The 20806-nt window shown below is 37.2% G+C and overlaps 1 protein-coding gene across 5 annotated transcripts in view; it reads left to right on the plus strand.

The window, feature by feature from the left end:
- The first annotated feature begins 9654 nt into the window (after positions 1–9654).
- fhod3b (formin homology 2 domain containing 3b) overlaps positions 9655–20806 on the plus strand; it is a 174914-nt gene continuing 163762 nt past the window's right edge. For all 5 annotated transcript variants that reach the window (XM_084435705.1, XM_084435706.1, XM_084435707.1 and 2 more), the window contains exon 1: positions 9655–10140. In XM_084435705.1, the coding sequence (XP_084291831.1) occupies positions 9976–10140 (165 nt within the window). In that variant the 5' untranslated portion in view covers positions 9655–9975. The remainder of the gene's footprint in view (positions 10141–20806) is intronic.

The raw sequence follows: 20806 nt of genomic DNA on the forward strand, positions 1-20806 counted from the left end.
GATAAACACACACCTCTCATTTTACTACAAAGAGTGAAGGACAAAAACAAAAATACATTCTAAGAAAAGTCCTTTTTTTTTTTTTTTTACTGTTTTAGTATGAAAAAATAAATAAATTCTGCGTTGATTTTTTACAGGCGTTTTCCCCATATTTTAAATTATGCATTGTATTGGGTCATAGGAAATGCCCTCATAAACTTAACAGATAATGAATGCCCTGCCAGAAAATGTACTGTAGTGCATTACATGTAATGTACTGTAGATCTTGAAAGTTTGTATGGATTTATATTGTTATCTGGAAATTGTTGCTGTAGTGACTGGGATCAGTTGTTTCAACATGATCTGATATTTTTACCCACAGTTGAAGAGAATAGTGACAGTCAAACCTGAAAGACCTTCTGCAAGTGCAAAGGTGTTATTTTTAGGGAATTTTGTCAAATAATTGCTTACGAAAAAGAAGTTTATTCAAGTGTGCTATTAGTAAACTTCTTTTCAATTAAAAACAAGAAAGTATACTTTGTCTACTTTTTATGTACTTCTCAGAAATATACTTCAAATTCCACTTAAGTATACTTGACTTATACTGACAGAAAAGTCTAAGTATATTTGGCCTCTACTTGTTGATCGAGATATACTTAAAGGTATAATTAAGTATACTAAGTATTCTTGGCTTGTACTTGTGTTTACTATTTTGATTGAGTAGCTTATTAAATACTTAAAAAAAAAAAAAAAAACCATAATATTACACACTGTCTTATAAACTAACATGTTCAAGTTTATATAGTAATAAGCTTTCGGGTGGAATAGTTTATAGAGTAAATAAAATAAGCATGGAACTGAACCCGATCTTGTACACAGCGATAATAATTCCCTTACGAAAAATAAGTTTATTCAAGTGTTCTATTACTACTGTATACTTCTTTTCAACTAAAAAGAAGAAAGCATACTTTCAGTCTACATTTTATATACTTCTCAAAAAATATACTTTATGTACTTCTCAGAAATATACTTAATTACACTTAAGTGTACTTGACTTATTCTGAGAGAAAAGTCCAAGTATATTTGGCTATACTGGTACTCAATCTTTTGATCGAGATATACTTAAAAATTTAATAATTCATACTTTTTTTTTACATAGTTTTTCATATACAGTCTTATGAAACTTACATTGTTTGAAAATATTGATTACAATATTGATATAAAACAGATATGTTTCTAATTTTGCATATCTGAATTTTTGTGTAGGCTAGTCCACTGGTGTACATGGGAATTTACTTTAATTCAACTTTTCCCCACCATTGACTGAATTTTCCAGCTATCCATGTTTTCACTGTTATACGCGGTAGAGGGGGCGCTATGACACATCTTCTAGTACAGAATCTCCGGATCAAAACACAGGAGAAGAAGAAGCTGAAACAAGTGATAGAAGATTGCTCACTCAAATGTAAAATAATGTGATCATCAAACATTAAACAGCTTGTAAATCAAAACTGCTTAATGTTTCCAAATGAAATGAAGCGTAACCCATGAAGAGAAAAAGACTGTGAAGCTTTGAGGGTGTTGGACTCGATCTACTCCATCTGTGTTTGATCACGTTTCTGAATCTGATCGAGGCGTAGTCTTTGACAAAAATGAGATTTTCTCATCTTTTTTGTTTAAAATGTTGCCTTTATTTATGAAACTTACCAACATTCAAGTGTTGATAAAAAAGAATGCATGAAGCTAATAAAATGTTTTTAAAATTAAAGTACAGGTATATTTTCAAGTATAAAAAATAACATTTGAACATAGTAGCATAGGCCTACTGCAAGTGCAAAAATTATATATAAATAGTAAACTATAAGTATAATGTTAAGTTCACTTAAAGAAAACTTGTGGTAGTATAAAACTACTGAACTAGTAGTTTACTGAGAGTATACTTCAAAGTATTAAAATAGTAAACTACTAGTATACCCATAAGTTCACTTGCAGTACAAATGAGAAACGTAATTATGAACTAGTTGTGCACTTAAAGTTTACTACTGTTACACTTATAGTACACTTAAACATATACTTTTATATACTAAAAGTGGGCCAATTTAGTCCCAAGCGGTATAAAAATAGTACACTTACAAGTTTACTACTAGTACATATTGACATTAGTATACTTACTACATAATGTATACTTAAAAAGGATTTGCACCTGCCCACACTGCCAAAAGATCCAAAACCTGGTTCAATGACCATGGTATCACTGTGTAATTACTGTGTGATTTAATGTAATATTCACATTTTTTTAAAACCTGTTTTAGTGGGTTTTATGAGCTGGAAGCCCAAATTATGTACAAATAAACAACTAAATACTTGAAATTGTTTAAGTTGTGGGCCCTGAATCTATAATCTATGGAAGTTTAACGTTTTGAATGGAATTATGGAAATAAATTAACTTTTCCATGATATTCTAATTTTTTGGAAAGGGTCTGTATATATATACTCATAAAAAGTCTGGTCTTCCTGTGCTTTTACTGATCAGCTGCAGTTAACTACTATGTTTTAGAGTTGTTTTATTCTGTCAATAAAAGTTTTACAGTTTTTTTTTCTTCAAATTGCTTACACACAATTTCTGAAACTATGGCTCCATTTCTTGAAACTCTACACACAAAACCACAAAACACACACACAACATGCAACACATCAGTCAGGAGTTTGTCACACGTACATGTATGTGCACAAATACACTGTATATACAGTATATTTGCACAACTGATGAATTTTACACAGTAATGGAACTGAAATTAATCAATATCGAACTGTGACTACCATCATTGTCAGCTTCGCGACAGAGAGGTTTGCTGTTGAAGAGTGCAAGACCGAACTACACAATGAACCGAAGGGCAGACAAGATCTGCCAGCTGCGGCAAAAGCTTAGAGCTTTGGCAAGGCAGCAGCTGAGGAGGAGAAACCACCAGAGCTCCGCCACAGCATTAGGAAGGAACTCGTGACCCTGCGTAGAGCAGAGTGGCACGGAAGGCGGCGGAGAGAGAGAGAGCAAGGAAGAGAGCTGCGTTAATGGCCAATCCCTTCGAGTTCACAAAACAGCTTTTGGGGCAGAAGCGAAGTGGACGTCTGACTTGACTTGGGAAGTAGTAGCTGCACAACACCCTGAGTGAACCTCAAAGGGAGCAAGAGTTAGGGCCCCTTGGAACCCTGTTGGATGTACCGTCTCCCATGGTGGACTTCAACATCAGAGAGCACACACTGAGGGAAGTACAGGAGGTGGTTTCAGCAGCCAGAGTCAGCTCCGCTCCAGGACCCAGTGGTGCACCCTACAAGGTGTATAAGCGTTGCCCTGAGCTCCTCAAGATCCTTGCGAGTAGTGTGGCGTAGGGGCACAGTAGCAGACCAGTGGAAGCACGCAGAGGGGATCTGGATACCGAAGGAGGAAAACTTAACTAAACTGGAGTAGTTCAGATCCATCTCGCTTCTCAGCGTGGAGGGGAAGATCTTCTTCAGTGTCCTAGCCCGACGGATGACAGACTTCCTCCTCAAGAATGGTTACATAGACACCTCTGTGCAAAAAGGTGGCATTCCATGAGTGTTGGGTTGCCTAGAACACACTGGGGTTGTCACGCAGCTGACCAGAGAGGCTTATGAAGAAAAGGGAGACATAATGGTGCTTTGGCTTGACCTAGCCAATGCATATGGCTCCATTCCCCACAAGCTCATTGAGACAACCCTGGATCACCACCACATACCTAGTAAGGTAAAGAACCTCATCCTGAACTACTACAGGAATTTCAGGCTTAGCGTCACTTCAGGGAACTTAACATCAGAAGTAGAAGAAGTAGTAGTAGTAATTTATTGATCCCAGTTGGGAAATTAAAGTGCATTAGCAGCAATACATGAAGACAGTAGGAGACAGAATGGCACCTGCTTAAAAAGGGGATCATTGCCCTTGCCATGAATATGGTGGTTAATGCAGCAGAATGTTGAGTGCAGAGGCCCCCTGTCCAAATCTGGCGTTCGACAGACCCCTTTCAGAGCCTTTATGTGATGACCTCATGATCAGTGCCAGGAGACTGGTGGATACTCCAGGGCCTGGAAAAACGTATATCCTGGGCAAGGATGAGTTTCAAGCCTAAAAAGTCCAGGTCCATGGTTCTGAAGTGTGGGAAAGTGGTTCTGCTTCCAGGTGGATGGTATTGTAATTCCATCCATCACTGAGAAGCCTGTCAGGAGCCTTGGCAAGGTCACCATCAGGGAGCTTGAATCTTGGCTCGCCACAGTCGAAAAGTCTGGCCTACCAGGCCGATTTAAGGCCTGGATATACCAACATGGCATCTTACCTCGAGTCCTCTGGCCACTGCTGGTGTATGAGGTAACCTTGACAAGAGTGGAAACCATGGAGAAGAAGATCAGTAGCTACCTTCGTAGGTGGCTGGGATTTCCACGTAGCTTGAGCAGAGCAGCACTCCATGGAAAGAGGAACAAACTTCAGCTCCCGTTTAGCAGCCTTGACGAACAGTTTAAAGCGGGGCTCAGTAACTTCAGGATTTCTTCGCTGTATTCTCACTTTTTGCTCGCAGGTTTCTCTCTAGAGCTCCCCCCACAGCTTCGGAATAGATATTTGACAACACTGTTGTAAAAACTCGTTGGTGATTCTCGGACACCAGAGGCTAGTAGATCAACGACATCAAAGCAGATGGGATATTCTTTAAAACGTCTTCTTCATTCGGGTTCGAACAGCGTGAGGGAGCGCAATAATGACAGCATTTTAGCAGATTTCTTTTGGCCGTAAAGCAATTGTTTACATCGCGAGACCTGATATCACGCGAGACTTCCTGACGCGGCGGCCGGTGGCCCGCCGCCCCAAAGTTGCAAGTGCGTATTTTCCACTCACGGGCACCAGGGGGGTGCGAAACGACCACCATTCAACCCGAAATAAGTAATATAACCATTCCAATGACTCCGAAGCTGTTCAGTTAAGGTAAAAAAGTTACTTAGTTCACCTTTAAGGTCTTTGCACCAGAGAGGCACTACTCTATCGGGACACCAAGGACCCGATGGTGGCATCAGCAAGCATCACAGTGCGAACAGGTAGGAAGTGGAAAGCACAGGAAGGCCTAGAGATAGCAGAGTACCGGCTGAGACACAGGGCTTTGGTTGGCACTGTGGCAACGGGCCAGGCAGGGTTAGGAGCCCACCCAAAACCTTGCTATGACAAGGCCCAGGGTAGGGACCGACACCAGCTAGTCCTGGAGGAGGTGCGGGCAGGTGCTGAAGAGGAAAGGACCTGCGGGATGGTGGGCATGCGGCAGCATGGAGCATGGACGAGGTGGGAGGGTGCACTGAAAAAGAAGATCTCTTGGACAGGCGGATCCACAGCAGATCAAGTTCTTGGTCCGAGCAGTCTGTGATGTCCTTCCTAGCCCGGCAAATCTCCACATCACCTTTGTCAAGGCTGCTGAGAAGCCACATTCACAGCCCAACAATTAGCACAGATGCGACCGGCGGAATATCACCTTTGTCAAGGCCAGTGAGCAGCCACATTCACAGCCCAAGCCAGCAGCTGGTTTGTTCACCTCGGCTTCAGATTGGGAGCTTCAAGTCGATCTGGGGAGGCAGCTCAAGCTCCAAGTCTACATCGTGGCAACTGCATTGAGGCCAGACGTTGTACTAACATCAGCCTCTTCAAAGCAGGTACTCTCCCAAGAGCTCACGGTCCTTGGGAGGATCGCATCAAAGAGGCGAATGAATGGAAGCAGTACAAGTGTCAGGAGCTGAAACCCAGCGCATCCTAGGATGTATCTTTAATAACATTATATATACAGTATGTATACACTGAATATGCATACAAGCCAAGTCAGAACTTCAACTTTAACAAAGCGCTGTGTGTGTGTGTGTATTAGTATGTATGTGTATGTATAAATATACAGTATATATATATATATATATATATATATATATATATATACACACACACACACACACATATATATATATATGCACACACATACATACAGTATATGTTAATATATATACACGTAAATATATATATAGGCCTATACATATATGTAAATATATTTAAACTATAAACAGAAATTCAAGGTGGTATAAATAAATTGATTTCTAAGTGGTCAATTTTGTGTTTTCACATATGATCATTGGCTGTAGGTCATCACATCAGTCAATGAATGTGGCATTTAAATGACAGTGTTTCCCAAATGAAACAAAAGAGCTGTTAGTTTTAAATGATGTGGGTAATGTAGAGAACTGTTTAGAGTTTAGCAAAAAGTTTGTTTTACAATAGCAAACTGAGTGTAAAGCGTATAATGTGCTTGTAGTTTTGCAGACTTGGTCTGAAGATTCGGTACACGAGTGAAAGGTTTCACTGAGTGAGTCTCAAGTTCCATTTTTCTCTTGGTTTACACTGCCACCTAGCGTTAGTTGCTGCATAAATGCATCACAATTAACCACTGGAAACTGGTGAGCGCAGGTGGTCAATCAGTTTTAGGGTCAATAAATGTTGTTCAGGCCACATGTGTGAAACGTCACTCCTCCCAAAAACGTCAGCATACGGAAGTTTAGTAGCCCCGCCACACATCACCTCACGAGCAAGCATAGATATAAACACTAGATGTCGCCTTGGGGTTCTAAACATGCGTCAAAACCGCCGCCATCTTTGAACAGGGGTCTTGCCATAGGAAGTAGCTAGGTAACGCTGCTATCTCCGCCTATACTTCAATTTTATGGATGATACCGGACTTTTGTGCTGCGTATGGATGTTCACACGAACGAAATCTAAACCAGACAGCATGGGATTAGATTTACTCTGTGGATGGTAGTAGTCAAGTTGTTTTTTTATAAGTTCAGTGTACATTTCTCTGCTTGGAGGAAGAAAATGAACTGTGATTCTCGCACAGCTAATGAACTGTGAATATTCTTTAGATATTATTTGAAATAACTCTTGTGTTTAAAATGTACAATATGCAGGAGTTGATCCTCAATACCCACTTTTGGCTGTGATGTGCTGTGTTGTTCCTAACTTTTGATTTTTTACCGATTGTACTCAAACCTTTTAATGAAAAAAAAAAAAAAAAAAAAAAAACCTGTAAGTACAGTCCTAATAGTATGCTGGTCCTCTCCCTGTCAATCTTCAAACAGTACATCCATGATTATTATACATAGAATTCCGCAAATCTTATGTATGTGTGCGTTTTGCACAAGGACAGTGGGCTCAAGGGCTTGTTTCTTTTCCTTGCAAACTGGGGATGGAGGTGTGGAAGGACACTGAAATTTGTGAAAATGTCAACTGTTTAAATCCTTTCTTTAAAGTGAATTTCGTTTTGTATAAATTGTATCTTAATTTTAATAAATTTTATTCATCAACAAATTGCTTGTTGATATAATCATGGAGGCGTCCGCGCGGTCACTTACTTATTGCACGTTAACTGGAGCGCATCTCATCCTAACTTAACGAAACTCAGCCTATGCCTCACACAGACAAGAGAAATACATCAAATACACAAAGCTTAAATAGTCTTTAAACGAAATAATTTAAAACGAAAGAAAAAAGCTAGGCTACTCTCTGATTATGTAATCCATTATGTGCATTTCTCTCTCTAGGCGCGTTCACTACGGAGATGGCGATCGTCAACTTCATCTCTGCAGCCGAGTCGACACTGTCAGAAGTTTATTAATAAAAATCAATGCACGCGTCACCGGATTTACAAATGCACTTCTTGCTTGTTGCACGCACACATATTATGTCGAAATAACGAGATATTATGTTGAAATAACATTATTCTTAATAAAACATCTTTTAGAATATTTGATTGAATGCTGAATGTTGCGCTTGTTCAATTTAATAAAATTAAAAATTTAATTGTGATCATTAAAATAATTGAATATTAAATATTTAGTGGCCAAGTTTTGCTCATTTATATATGTATTATATAGCAATAGTTTATTCTAAGTTTACTCAAGTGGAAGAATGTGACTAATAAACGTAGGCCTACTAGCACTATGCATTATATTTTGAAAAAGAAGTAATTATCTTAATATCAAAACCTTAAATTTCCTCTGGACTCAATGATAAATACATGACTGACCGTTGGAACGAACCATAAAAACTAGAAAATCGCATTCATGACGATTTATGGTGATTTTATTTCCGTTAGACCTTTGCCTACATTGACGCTGATGCATTAAAGAGGAGGGGCTCCCCTGTTCCAAGATGGCGGCTCTATTGACGCATTCGTTCCAATGAACTGCCGTATACAAGGCGACATCTAGTGTTTATATCTATGACGAGCAAGAAGCAAGAATGGAGCAGACAACCGGGATACTCAAATAATTAACATGTAGGCCTATGCGAAGAAAAGAGCATTGGACAGAACATTTCCATCGTCATGGAAGTGGTGGAATCCGTTACATTTGCGTATAGGACGAGAATAATAGATTGGATTTATATCAGTTTTCCACCCAGAGACAGCTTTATGTGTGATGGAATGTGCTTACACAATCAGATAGCAATTCAATCTATCAAGAGGAATGAAGTGTTGAAAACGTTGCTTCCTTGTCGGACGCTGAAACAGATGCCATTAGCCTACTAAGCAAACATAGTTTAGGTTTAGGCTACTATGAGTGCTAATATGCTTACAACTAATTAGGGTGACATGTTGTGAGACAACATTTCAGTTAAAAACACAATTCACCACAATAAGTTTCTTTTTTTTCTTTTTCTTTTTTAAAATGTTGCAGTTCGTCGTGAAATCCTTGGCAAAAATGTGGTTATTTTCTGAAATGTGCACTAGTAGGCGATACTTAAAAGTATAGACTATATATATATATATATATATATATATATATATATATATATATATATATATATATAAACAACGTAGCCTAGTTGAAATGTCTTTTTTTTTTTTTTTTTTAATAGGCCTATTAATGAAATAAAATACAACTTAACTATCAATCAACTATTAAGTGATAGTTCACCCAAAAGTGAAGAATGTCCGTAACCAAAACAGCTGATGGGCCACATTAACTTCCATAGCATGGAAAAAAAAAATACTATGGTAGTCAATGGTGCCCATCAACTGTTGAAATTCATACAGATTCACACAACTTGAGGGTAAGTAAAATTACAGAATTTCATTTTTGGGTAAACTATCTTTTTAAGTGTAGGTTACTTAGAGAAAGTAAACTTTCTTTTACTTTCACTTAAAAATGGTGTAATAATATCAAATTAAAAGTTTTACTTTTAAGCTTTCCAATATGGTATAGCCTATATTCCATATATCCTTTACCAAATTCTTTGCAGTACATTCGACCGCAGGCTACAGTTTAACCATATTTCAAAAAGACAATATAAATAATTTTGAAATATTAGGCTACGTTTCATTGTATTGTGTAAATAACATGCAAATAATTGTTTTAAAAAATGACATTCTGTTCACACTTAAGTATATTCTTTAAAATATATTATTTGTGTTATAAGTAATCTTTTTTAAAAGTATGCTCACAAGAGAATAAACAATAAATGGACGATTTTGTGCGATAATTTTGCATAAAGTCGCCGTGTTGTGATATAAACTCCACCTCTAGGTGTCGCCAAAACTCCGGCTCTTTCACTCTTCTCTTCACTGTTATGACTGGAGGGAGTCCCCCAGTCCCGCTCACGTACTGCATCGCTGTAGACATCAGACAGGCTGTAGATGTCCCGTCCCGTCCCGTCCCGTCTGCAGCAGTCTGCCTCAGCACCTTGCCTGCCCGACATGCCCTTGGATATTACCGGCCCTTCTCTTGCTATAAACTACTGTAGAAATATAGAAACCACTAAACACTAACAGGACATCGGAGTAGGACGGAGTGTACCTGGATTCTTGACACTTTTACACTGCGTCTGATCTAAAGGATTTTTAGTCGGTAGCCTATATACTTTTCTGTTGTTGTACCGACTTTTCCCAAATCGACGTGTATGGATGTATCATGGCTACGTTTGCATGCAGGGTGCAGTTCTTAGATGATACTGATCCATTTAATAGCACAAATTTTCCGGAGCCGACCAGACCCCCACATTTCACATTCAGAGAGGATATTCCGCTCATCAATCAGATCGCTGGAGTTCACAGACTTCTGAAAGCACCACACAAGGTATGACACCCCTAAAGCAAACATTGATTTATTCATTCTATTTACATGACTTTTTATTAGAGGTGTTTATACCTATTTTTGATGCAGTGCACTAATGTTATTGCAGTAATTCTGCAGGGCATCATGCAGTTATATGGCAAGCCTTTATAACATTTATTCCCCAAAACTTAGAACTAGCAGCTTCTATATTTATACTACTAGTTATTTCTTTAATTAATAGAAAATACTTTAATAGTGACTATTATGTTAATTGTTAATTAGATAGCCTACTAGTACTTATTCATTCGTTACTTGCAACTATATATTAGTATCTATTTATTAGACAATACATATACCAATTAGTATTGTAGTAAACTGGTATATTGCAATTATTAAGTGGCTATTCTGTGTATTAATTTGTAAACAACAATTGTAACTAGTTAGATAAGAAATGTTACTAGTAGCAATTTAAGTAGATACAAGTGTCTAATAAACAGATACTAAGTTATTAGTGTTAATAAATAAGTACAAGTCTATTCAACAAGTAGCCTACGGTACTTGGACTGCACACTAGTAACAGTAATACAATGCTAGTACTTAGTGAATATAGTAAAACTGGTATTTGAAGTCTGAATTGAATAGTTGATATTTAAACCACAGATTAAAATAGCAAATTGTTATCAAAACTAAAGGACAGTTACATGTCACTATTGTAATAGTGACGAGATGTTCTAATTACTAATTTAATCAGATACTAGTCACTGTTGGGTTAACTAGTACACTGTAAAAAATTGAAACCTGCAATTGAAACCTGTATAAATTGATGTATTTTTGTTGATTCATTGATGCTAAATAATAATTTTGACTTAAATAAATATTAATTTAGTTAATTTATGTTTCCGGTTTTTTTCAGTGTAATTAAAAATATATAGTAGTAATATAAAATAGATACTATAGGGTTACACTTTATTTCGATAGTCCACTTTAGACATTCTACTAACTATAAGTAACTTTTTAACTACATGCCAACTTAGCTCTCATTAGAATATTACTAGACTGTAGTAGACTGTCAGTAGACTGTTAGATTAGGGTTGGGTGTTAGGGTTCGGGCTAGGAGAATAAGTTGACTTGTAGTTGCCAAGTTACTTATTGTCAGTAGAATGTCTGTTTGGGGACCAACAAAATAAAGTGTTAGCAAATATTAAGCAGACATTCTGCTAATACTCTAATGACAGTTAGTTGGCAAAGTTACTTATAGGTAGTAGAATGTCCAAAGTGGACTATCGAAATAAAGTGTAACCGATAAAAGATTTAATGTTAAAATGACTTGCCATATTATTTGTGCTGTGCCAAGGCACTGTTTGGGAGAAGTGATATGATGTCAGGATACTTCAGTGCGTCTTGGTCCGCACTGCACCAAGGTGGTGTCCTGTGCACCCAGGGGGTTGTTTGTTATTATCAGTGCTTCTAAAGCACATCTTTTCAGGCTGGACTAGTTAGTTATGCTGTTCTATTTAGATACATTCAATAACAGAACTATTATAGCTGGCTGCATTGTTTATTTGCAATCATGAGTAATCAGTTTGCTGATGTCATAATAGGAACGACAGGTAGCTGGTGTTGATATCGTGGATATTCACATTCTGTCTCTTCTCACAGCCTGTAATAAACCTCACCTCTAAATTACCCAGCTCTCCTTCATTACACGCATGACCCAAAACAGTCAAGGTTCTTCTCCAACTGTATAAGATATAATTGTTGTCTTAAACTTGGTTCATTTCCACCACATAAACAGTGTTATCCCTTAAGCAGGTTTTAGGAGTGCTGTTATTGTGGTCTTAGAGGAATGCACAGCAGCTGAGGGCCATACTTGGGTGGACTGAATGCTTGATCATGCCATGTCCATATACTCTGGAATCTTCAGCTGTCATCTGCACTGTCAGTGATGACCGTTCAGATAAAAAGGGTCCTCATAGGGGCCGAACCTTCCTGTTTAGTGTAGCTTGTCCTATTGTTGTTTGTATAGGAACATTACTGTTCTCTTGTGTACTCCAAATTAGACTGTAGTTTCCAAAAAGGTGAATGTCAACTCTGTGTTGCCATTTGTTGGCTTGCGAACATTCACCAGATACAAGTTAATGTGACTCACCCACTACCAGTCATCAATGGAACTTTCAGAGCATCTAGGCTGCTTCATTATGAGTGGACCATTTCTGTGATTTTGAAGTACTAACCTTTCTAAAACAAACAAGCCTGGAAGTATTTCTGCGACTCGCACTCAATCCCCATCATTAAGACGGTCCCTTAAGCCACTTGGTTAAATGGTGAAACGTTTTCAACAGATGGATAAACAAGTCCAGATGCTCATTAGTTATTTGACTTTTGTTTTACAATTAGAATTTTCTTCTGCTTCATACTTTCTGATGACCCTAATTACCTAATGTCTTCTTAGACATATTTCCTGTGAAACATGTCTTTAACTGTTGACATTGTAGTCCAAAAATTCGATTATTTGATTATTCTAAGCACTATTAAGGGATGAATACTCAACAGAATATCTTGTTATAGTATGTTAAAATTCAAATACACTCTTAAAAATAAAAGTTATTTATTATACTTTATGGTTCCATGAAGAATCTTTAACATCCATGGAACCTTTCCATTGCACAGAAAGTTCTTAGTAAAAAAAGGTTCTTTAGATTATTGATACTGTATGTTCTTCACACTAAGAAAAGATGGTTGGTTATTTTAAGAACTGTTTACTGAATGCTTCTGGGGAACCCAAAATGGTTATTTTAAGGCATCACTGTGAACCCCCCGGTGTTTTCCTAATGTCCCAGAGAGAAAGGTTCTTCCACATTTACCGAAATACCATTGTTCGGCACATTTTCATGGGCAAAATCAAGTAATTTCAATAGGAATCCACACGATCCGGAACTTTGCGTGTCAGGGAAAGATTTCTCCAGGCAGACTTTGCAACATGTTCCAGGTGGTCATGTGGATTTGCTGTGGTGACCTAACAGAAAGTTCCTTGATTTTGAAATTGACCTGTGCTTGATATATTGTGCTTCACCACATTCACACTATTGGATTTTGCCCTCATGTGACCGTGACTTCTTGTCTTGAACACATATGTCTGCAATTCAGACACTGACCATATTGTATTTTACAATGTCCATTATTAGGTCTCGCTCTCCAAATAAATAAATAATATCAGTTTGAACATGATGTGTTCATGTCGATAAAGATTTAGCAATCATATTTTCATAATTTGTGTCAGAAGCACAGATCTAAACATGCATAATTAAAATTGGAGTTCATATCTGTATTTTGAAACAAAACATGCCCAATCATGTAAGATCCGGTTCACTTCTGAAGGCACCAGATCTGAAGGATTCTTTTTCCAGTAAATGCCATCCACTGGAACATTGAATGTAAAAGTGAGCACCATTTTTTCAGTGGTTTCAGGTGTTTGCCATATATTTCATATATGTAGGCTATGACATGGCTGTTGGGGATGCCAGTCCACAATACACTAATATAACAAGAATCTAAGACAGCAACAGTATTGTAATTAAAATGCAAACTCTGGTCCAAATTTGCTCACAAAGTTTTTCCAAAGTAAGATCAATGTATGATTCATACATGTATATCTGGGTGTTTCCTTTATTATTATTTCTAAGTTGCTTCTATCCAGCAAGGGATGAATCCTAAGGGGATTTCTCTGGTGTATCAGAAGGTCCCAGGCCAACAAATTTTTCAACTTCCCTCCACTTAGGTTTGCTGCGATAGTCTGTTACCGGTTTTACACTGTGTTCAGCCGCACACCGATTACATCACTTGCTCACCGCAGCATTTAGTCATTTATCACGTGACAAAAGTGAGGCCAGCTGACTGACAAGACGATGGCTGAAGATTTGGTTTCAAAGCGAAATATTGCCTATTTGCCAATATTTTGGATTTAAACCCAATGCTAATAGGGAACCTCAACCTCCACATCCCTACCCTCCACACAATTTTCAGTTTAAAAGTGTTGGCAGCTTAGCAACATGAGATATGATTTAAACTCTTATTGAAGAAACAGTTTGTTTTCCCAGATTTACTACAATTAAGCAGTCAGTATAAGGAACCACAGAGATCAAATAAAGCATCAGTGAAGTAGAGCCAGTGAGAGAGAGAGAGAGAGAGGAAGAGAGAGAGGGAGAGAGAGAGAGAGAGGGGGAGATGTGCTGGCCTGCTATTTAACATCAGCCCGCAAATGAGCCAGTTGGATTCGTTCAGTTGAACACAGTCCATCTTTGTCTTGATTGTTATTTTCATTTACAGCAAAGAGTAACAGAGTGACATGTTTTGTTACGTGTCCAGGGTGTCATACAAGGCTGTCGTAACGTATGTTGTTAATCAAAATGTGCATTGGTTGAGTGTTTTAGTTATCAAACAATTCCATGAAGAATTTAGAACTTGGTTATAAAATGCCTGGCAATATATTTGCCTTCATACTTGAATAAAATGAAGACTAATTATAATATTTATATGTAAGATATACAGACATGTTTTTAGCAGCATTATAAATTGTTTATCCAGGATGCAGTGATAAACATGTACCATATGGTGTGACATTGTTGTTGATTTTGAATAGTTGGAGTCAATTTGTGGTGTAGATCTCTTTTTTTGCCCCCAAAGTACCTAGTATGTGCAATGCAAAACAGGCGAAATGTTGTGTCAATGTGCCAACCAAATTATAGTGATATGGTTTGTGATTCCTTCTGAGCTTAATGGATAGAGTGTATATTTTCAGATGTTTAGTTATCTTGTTTCCAGATTGATTAGTCCTTTTAGGACGTACTCCATTTGTACTCCAACTGATAAAGTAATATAGAGCACATTCTTGCACTTATTGCGAACCATTTATCACTGCACATTATTCCAAAAGGAACTTGCTTTTCATCTGAAACGACTTGCTGATGTCACTTAGGCTGGGCGGGCTATTGGATAATGTTAACCAACAGCTTAATATAGCTACTAAGGCATTATTCTGGTGTTTAAAGCCCACTTTTCATGATCAAATCAATTCTTGACTGATAAAAAAAAAAAAAAAAATCCTATTTTACTCTGAAATATGAAAATTCTCTTTGCTTTTAAGATCATAATTTAAGGTATTTTTAATTGCCAGATTATTTAAATAGTAAATAGACATTTCTCACTATCTGTTTTATCTCTCTCATACACACGCACAGACATACACTTGCACATGCTACATCTCTCACTATGCTTGATGGATCCGCGCGGGTCTTCACTGAGTTCCTTTTTTTCGGGAAGCCTTTTCTGTCTGCGCATGAATTTTGCCGAAATTACAGAGTCTGGTAATGAGAAGTTATGCTAAATGCTGTAAAATATAGGCTAGCCCTTCACATCTGCGGCTGAACTCTGGATTAGCCTTACACATTGTTATGCAGAGTTGAGGTTTTTGCAGGCCAGCGTCTTTTCCTCTGTGTTTTTTCGGCAGAGTCTGCAAAAAAAAAAAAAAGCTCCACGTTTCTCGTTGGCTTCGCACGCCTCTGAAACACGAATGATTGCTGTTGTGGTCCACATACGTGTGACAAACCCTTCTTAACATGTTTGCTAATTTGCCGCTGCGTATTTAGAAGGCAGCCACAGACACTGTTATAATTTTAAAATGGAAACAAACACAAAAATACTTATTGCTAACACACATCAAGTGGCCGAAGCATGTCAGCGAGTGATTCATTTAGCCGCTGCGCATTGTTATTTCATTTAATTATGCCTTTGATGTAGAACCAGACTTTCTGGAACACGCAGACCGCTGTCGGTTTCACAGTTCACAGATTTAATAAAAGCAGCTTGGTTAATATGCTACATTGCAGTTAGGAGGATGTTGTTTTATATTTTATTCGCCATGACCTGAGGAGTTCAGGCAGGGTGACTGCAGCGACTGAAAAAGTCTGAATGAGAAAAGTTTATTCCCTTCCTACACTGGCTAAAACTGAGCTCGGAGATGAAATTGAGGATGAAATTCTGTGTGTGGATTTGGAAAGCGGTGCTAGTTCCCAGTGAACTCTTATTTTTAGGACATCCCCAGATCTGTGCTCGCTTGCCAGTGCTGTATTCTGTGGTTGGAAGAGGAAGGCCAGGCCCGGCTTTCCGTCCTCATGACCACAGGGTCACAGGGTCAGTGGCTGGGTGGGGAACCGTCAGTTATACTGTTGTTAATCCAGGAGCTCTGCGCTCAGATTAGCTGCTCTCCCAGAACTGCAGCCTTTGCTCCTGCTTTAATCCTTTGACCTACTGTTTAATCTGGAGCTTGTTTATTTAACCATACCTGTATATTTTGTACATTCACATATAATTCCATGTATTATTAGGATGAGTTCAGTTAAATTGGGCCATTTTTGACAGTCACCTTAATGTCAAAAAATGACCCAGTTTTCCTGAATACATTCCAAGTGTGATTCACATGACGGAACCGTCGCTTGCTCAAGTGGGTAAGCGCTATCTTTTTATTTGTACCTTTATGGGTAACACATTATAATAACTGCTCGCTATTAATCATTAGTGGCATATCTATAATGTGTTTAATAATTGTATTTTCATTCTTTATTAATGATCAATTTATCATTTCTAAATTAATTATTGCTTTATTTACAAACCAGTTATTTAGGAGTTGTCAGTGGTTCATAAGATCACTTAGAAAGTTAATGATTAATAAACTATTTAAATGTACATTCATACATCTTAAATATTTCTATGTTCTGTACCACTGTGTTGTGTTTGTGTCCTTTTTCTGTTTAGAAGATAACCAAGCCTTTAAATCTCCTTTGTAAATGCTTTACAAGGCATAAATAGTCCTCACTTTAGATGAGCTCACAAAAATAGTTAACTGACCACTACTAAATGCTTTATACCTACCTGAATTAACCAGGAATTACAGTAGAAATACATGTTAATGAAGCATTTATAAACACACTAACTATTTATGTCTGAATAATAAGATGTATGAATGTACATTTAAATAGTTTATTAATCATTTACTTACACTTTCGTGATCTTATGAACCACTGACAACTCCTAAATAACTGGTTTATAAGTAATGCAATACTTCATTTAGAAATAATAAATAATCATCAATAAAGTTATTAAACACTATTATAGATATGCTTATAAATCATGAATAAATCATTTATAGCTGTATTTATGAACTGCTTATTCATGTCTATTAATGCTTTATAAATCATGAATTAACTGTTTACTGATGCTTAACTAATGATTAATAGCGTGCAGTTATTATAAAGTGTTATTTGGGTTGCATTTTATGTGTGTCGACTTGGTTAAGCTAGCTAAATTTGCAGATAAAAAACAAAACAAAGTATGATATATATATATATATATATAGGTCTATATATATATATATATCCTATATACACACACACATATATATTAAACTTTTTTTTATATTTTGTAAATAAAACGTAAATAGTATACATTTAAAAACAAAATGTAATTAAATTTCTTAATCAAATAAACATTTAAGCAAACATAAAAAAAGTAACATTTGAAAAAAAATATTTATCTTCTAAATCTCTACTTTAGATAAAGTTTCAGTTACTTTAGATAAAGTACACATCACATACATTAAAAATAAAAAAAGCTATGCAATTTTTTTTTTTTATAGAAATGATGAGATCCATAGGATCCATTTAACAATAGAAATATACATTTATTACTTAAGTTAAATACTTATTTTTTTCGGCCACTCACACAGTACTTTTGTTTTGAGCTCTGTGACTAGGATTTTAGCTTTAACTGTGAATTTCGGTTATAAAAAAACAACCTAAAACCTACTTTTTACTTGTGTTTTACTTGAATCTGTACATTATTTCTTATTGTCTTGTCATTAGACTGTGTGTTCCAGTCACAAGAGTTGTAAATGAGTGAAAATGAGTTTTCAGATAGAGTCACCGCCCTATTAAGAGGCTGATGTCATTTTGAAGAAAGGCTGGCGAATCTCACACCATCACTGTGAGCCTTATGAAACACTTGGCGAAGGGCACAGAGAGAGTGAGATTATAGACCTGACATGATGACGAAGACCATTGAAGGGTGACTGTTTCCCAAGAAACACCAGCACATTACGGTTAAAGCTGGCCCTCACCTTCTTACTGTCTGTTGACAGTAATGCAAAGAACCTGGCAGTCAGCTCAGCGGCAGAGAGGAATGCTGTTAGCTTTAGTCCGATTGATCCACGGTACAGCTGACATGAAAACGCATGGAACTCGAGCACGCCGGAGGCCGCATCCGTCTGATGGTTATCAGTGTCCCTGACTCGCTCCCGGCCGGGTGACTAATCTGAAGTACCTGCAATGGGTCTCTTGCAATGAAATATCTGGGTCAAACTGAGAAAGATGGAGCACATCTGGAGACCACGAAAAGGAGGAAAAAATGAACCAAAAATGTTTTTTTCCCCCCGCTCAATTACCCTGCCAAGTTCTTAGGAAGCAATCTACTTTCTGCCTCTTGAAGATGTAAATACATTACAACTCTCGAGCCAAGACAAGGGAGTTCTGGCTCGAGAACGAAGTGCAACACTTTAGTTTAAGGGTCTAACCTAAGGGTCTTATAACAACATAATGGGCTATATATAATGTTTGCCTGAGGATTTATATCCAGCGGTATCAGGCACTTTAATGTTTGCAATGTTTTAAAATAAAGAGTTTAGTCTTGGATCTAAATCGGAGTTATTTTAAGCTAACAGAGTCTGAAGTTATGAGATGATTCAGGATCAGTTCTTGTTAATTTAGGAAGAAAATGAAAAGTTTTCATTTTTCTCAGAAATGAAAATTTATTTACTCACCCTCTTGTTGTTCCAAACCAAAAGACAACATTTTGAAGAATGTTGAGATCCAAACAACATTGGACCCCATTGACATTCATTGTTTGGACAAAGAACTAAAAAAATCATAGGTTTGGAACGACTTAAGGATGAGTAAAAGATGACATAATTTTCATTTTTTTGATAAACTATCTCTCTACGTTCCTGGAATTCCTGGCCTCTTCTGTAAAAGAACATCTAGAAGATATTTTGAAGAATTTTGATAACCAAACAGTTGATGGGGCCCCATTGACTTCCATAGTTCTTTTTCTTTTCCATATTATGGAAGTCAATGGGGCCCATCAAATGTTTGGTTATCAAAATTATTCAAAATATCTTCTTTTATGTTCAGCAGAAGAAAGAAATTAATTCAGGTTTGAAATAACTTGAGGGTGAGTAAATTATGACAATTATATATATTTTTTTGGATGAACTAACCCTTTAAGATAAGTGATAAACCTGTGATATCTCTTCTGTTAACTACTCTTGTTTTTTTTCTTACAAACTTGCCTTGGCAAACTTACCGTGGTTTTACATACAGTTTTTTTACATACAACAATTTTAATTCAATAATTTGTCATGTGGTGTAACCATCAAGAAAAAGAATTTGGTACTTTTTGAGGCTTGTTTTTTTCATGGTATAATATCAGGACAGTTTTGTCATTTTCTACTTTATGCCCTCTTGCCCTGCTGTAAATGGCTTTAAAACTGGTTAATGGAACGAGAATGAGTGGAACGTCCATGTTTTTCTTTTCTTTTTTTGGTCATGATTACTTTCACATCTTATCACTCCCCACCTATACCTCTACCAGACATGCCTCTACCAGGTCTATGTGCCCTAAATATAGTCTGACTTTGGATTGCGTGTCTGGATTTCCTGTGAGCTTCAGATCTGGGCTGTAATCTTGTGTAGCACTTTCTATCTTAAGGACATGTTAAATTAAACTCTCTCTATTTGTAACAGCCCTCATCCTTTTCCTTCTAGTCCCCTGTCCTATATCATGCCTCACTGAGCTTGTTGTCAGAAGAAAATTTGGGCTTCCTTTCATGGGTTTATAGGAAATGTAGACCCTTGAGGTAGAAAGATGAGGCAGTGTAGTTATCGTTGCCATGGTTGACCACATGTTGTGTGTCTTTTCTCCAACATGACATGATATTTGGGCACCACCAGCTCTCTGAAATGAATAGAGTGGCCATGGGATCAAAGCTTTTCAACCCTTAATGCCTTTACCAGTTACAGTAGCATCCTCACTCGTTCTGTCTCTGTTCCGTTCACTCTTTCTCTCCACTTTTAATTAAATTACTGTAATTTGTGGCAGGAAATTGAATGACAGAGCCTGTTAATGGATAATCTGAAAACCAGTCAAGGTTAGGACACATAAGGTAATGTTTTGTTTACAACTTAGGAACATAGTCTTTTACAGTGTATCCCATGTTCACAAATTGGTCATGATGGTCCAACCGGGGCTGTTGTCAAGAAGGGACAACCTGGAACAGGACAAATTTTGTCCTTGGTTTTATTCATTTCACTGACAAATCTGCGTCCAGAAATTGACTAGACAGTAAGCAATCATGTCTATTTTCCCATATGTATATTTATAGTTTTGATACTTTTAGCAGCATGTTGTAATTGGTGTGAATTAGCCATTAGACAGTTTGCATGATAAAGCATTTTTGGAAAACTAGTGCCCTTAAATTTCTCAACAAAAAAAAAGCACTGTCTCTAAAGCCATACGCATTAAGATTAAGACCATTTTGGTGATTGCATCACATCGTCTGGTGTTTTTTGAGCTTCCCGCC

Source organism: Rutilus rutilus (genome assembly GCF_951802725.1).
Source record: "Rutilus rutilus genome assembly, chromosome: 17".
Lineage (NCBI taxonomy): Eukaryota > Metazoa > Chordata > Actinopteri > Cypriniformes > Leuciscidae > Rutilus > Rutilus rutilus.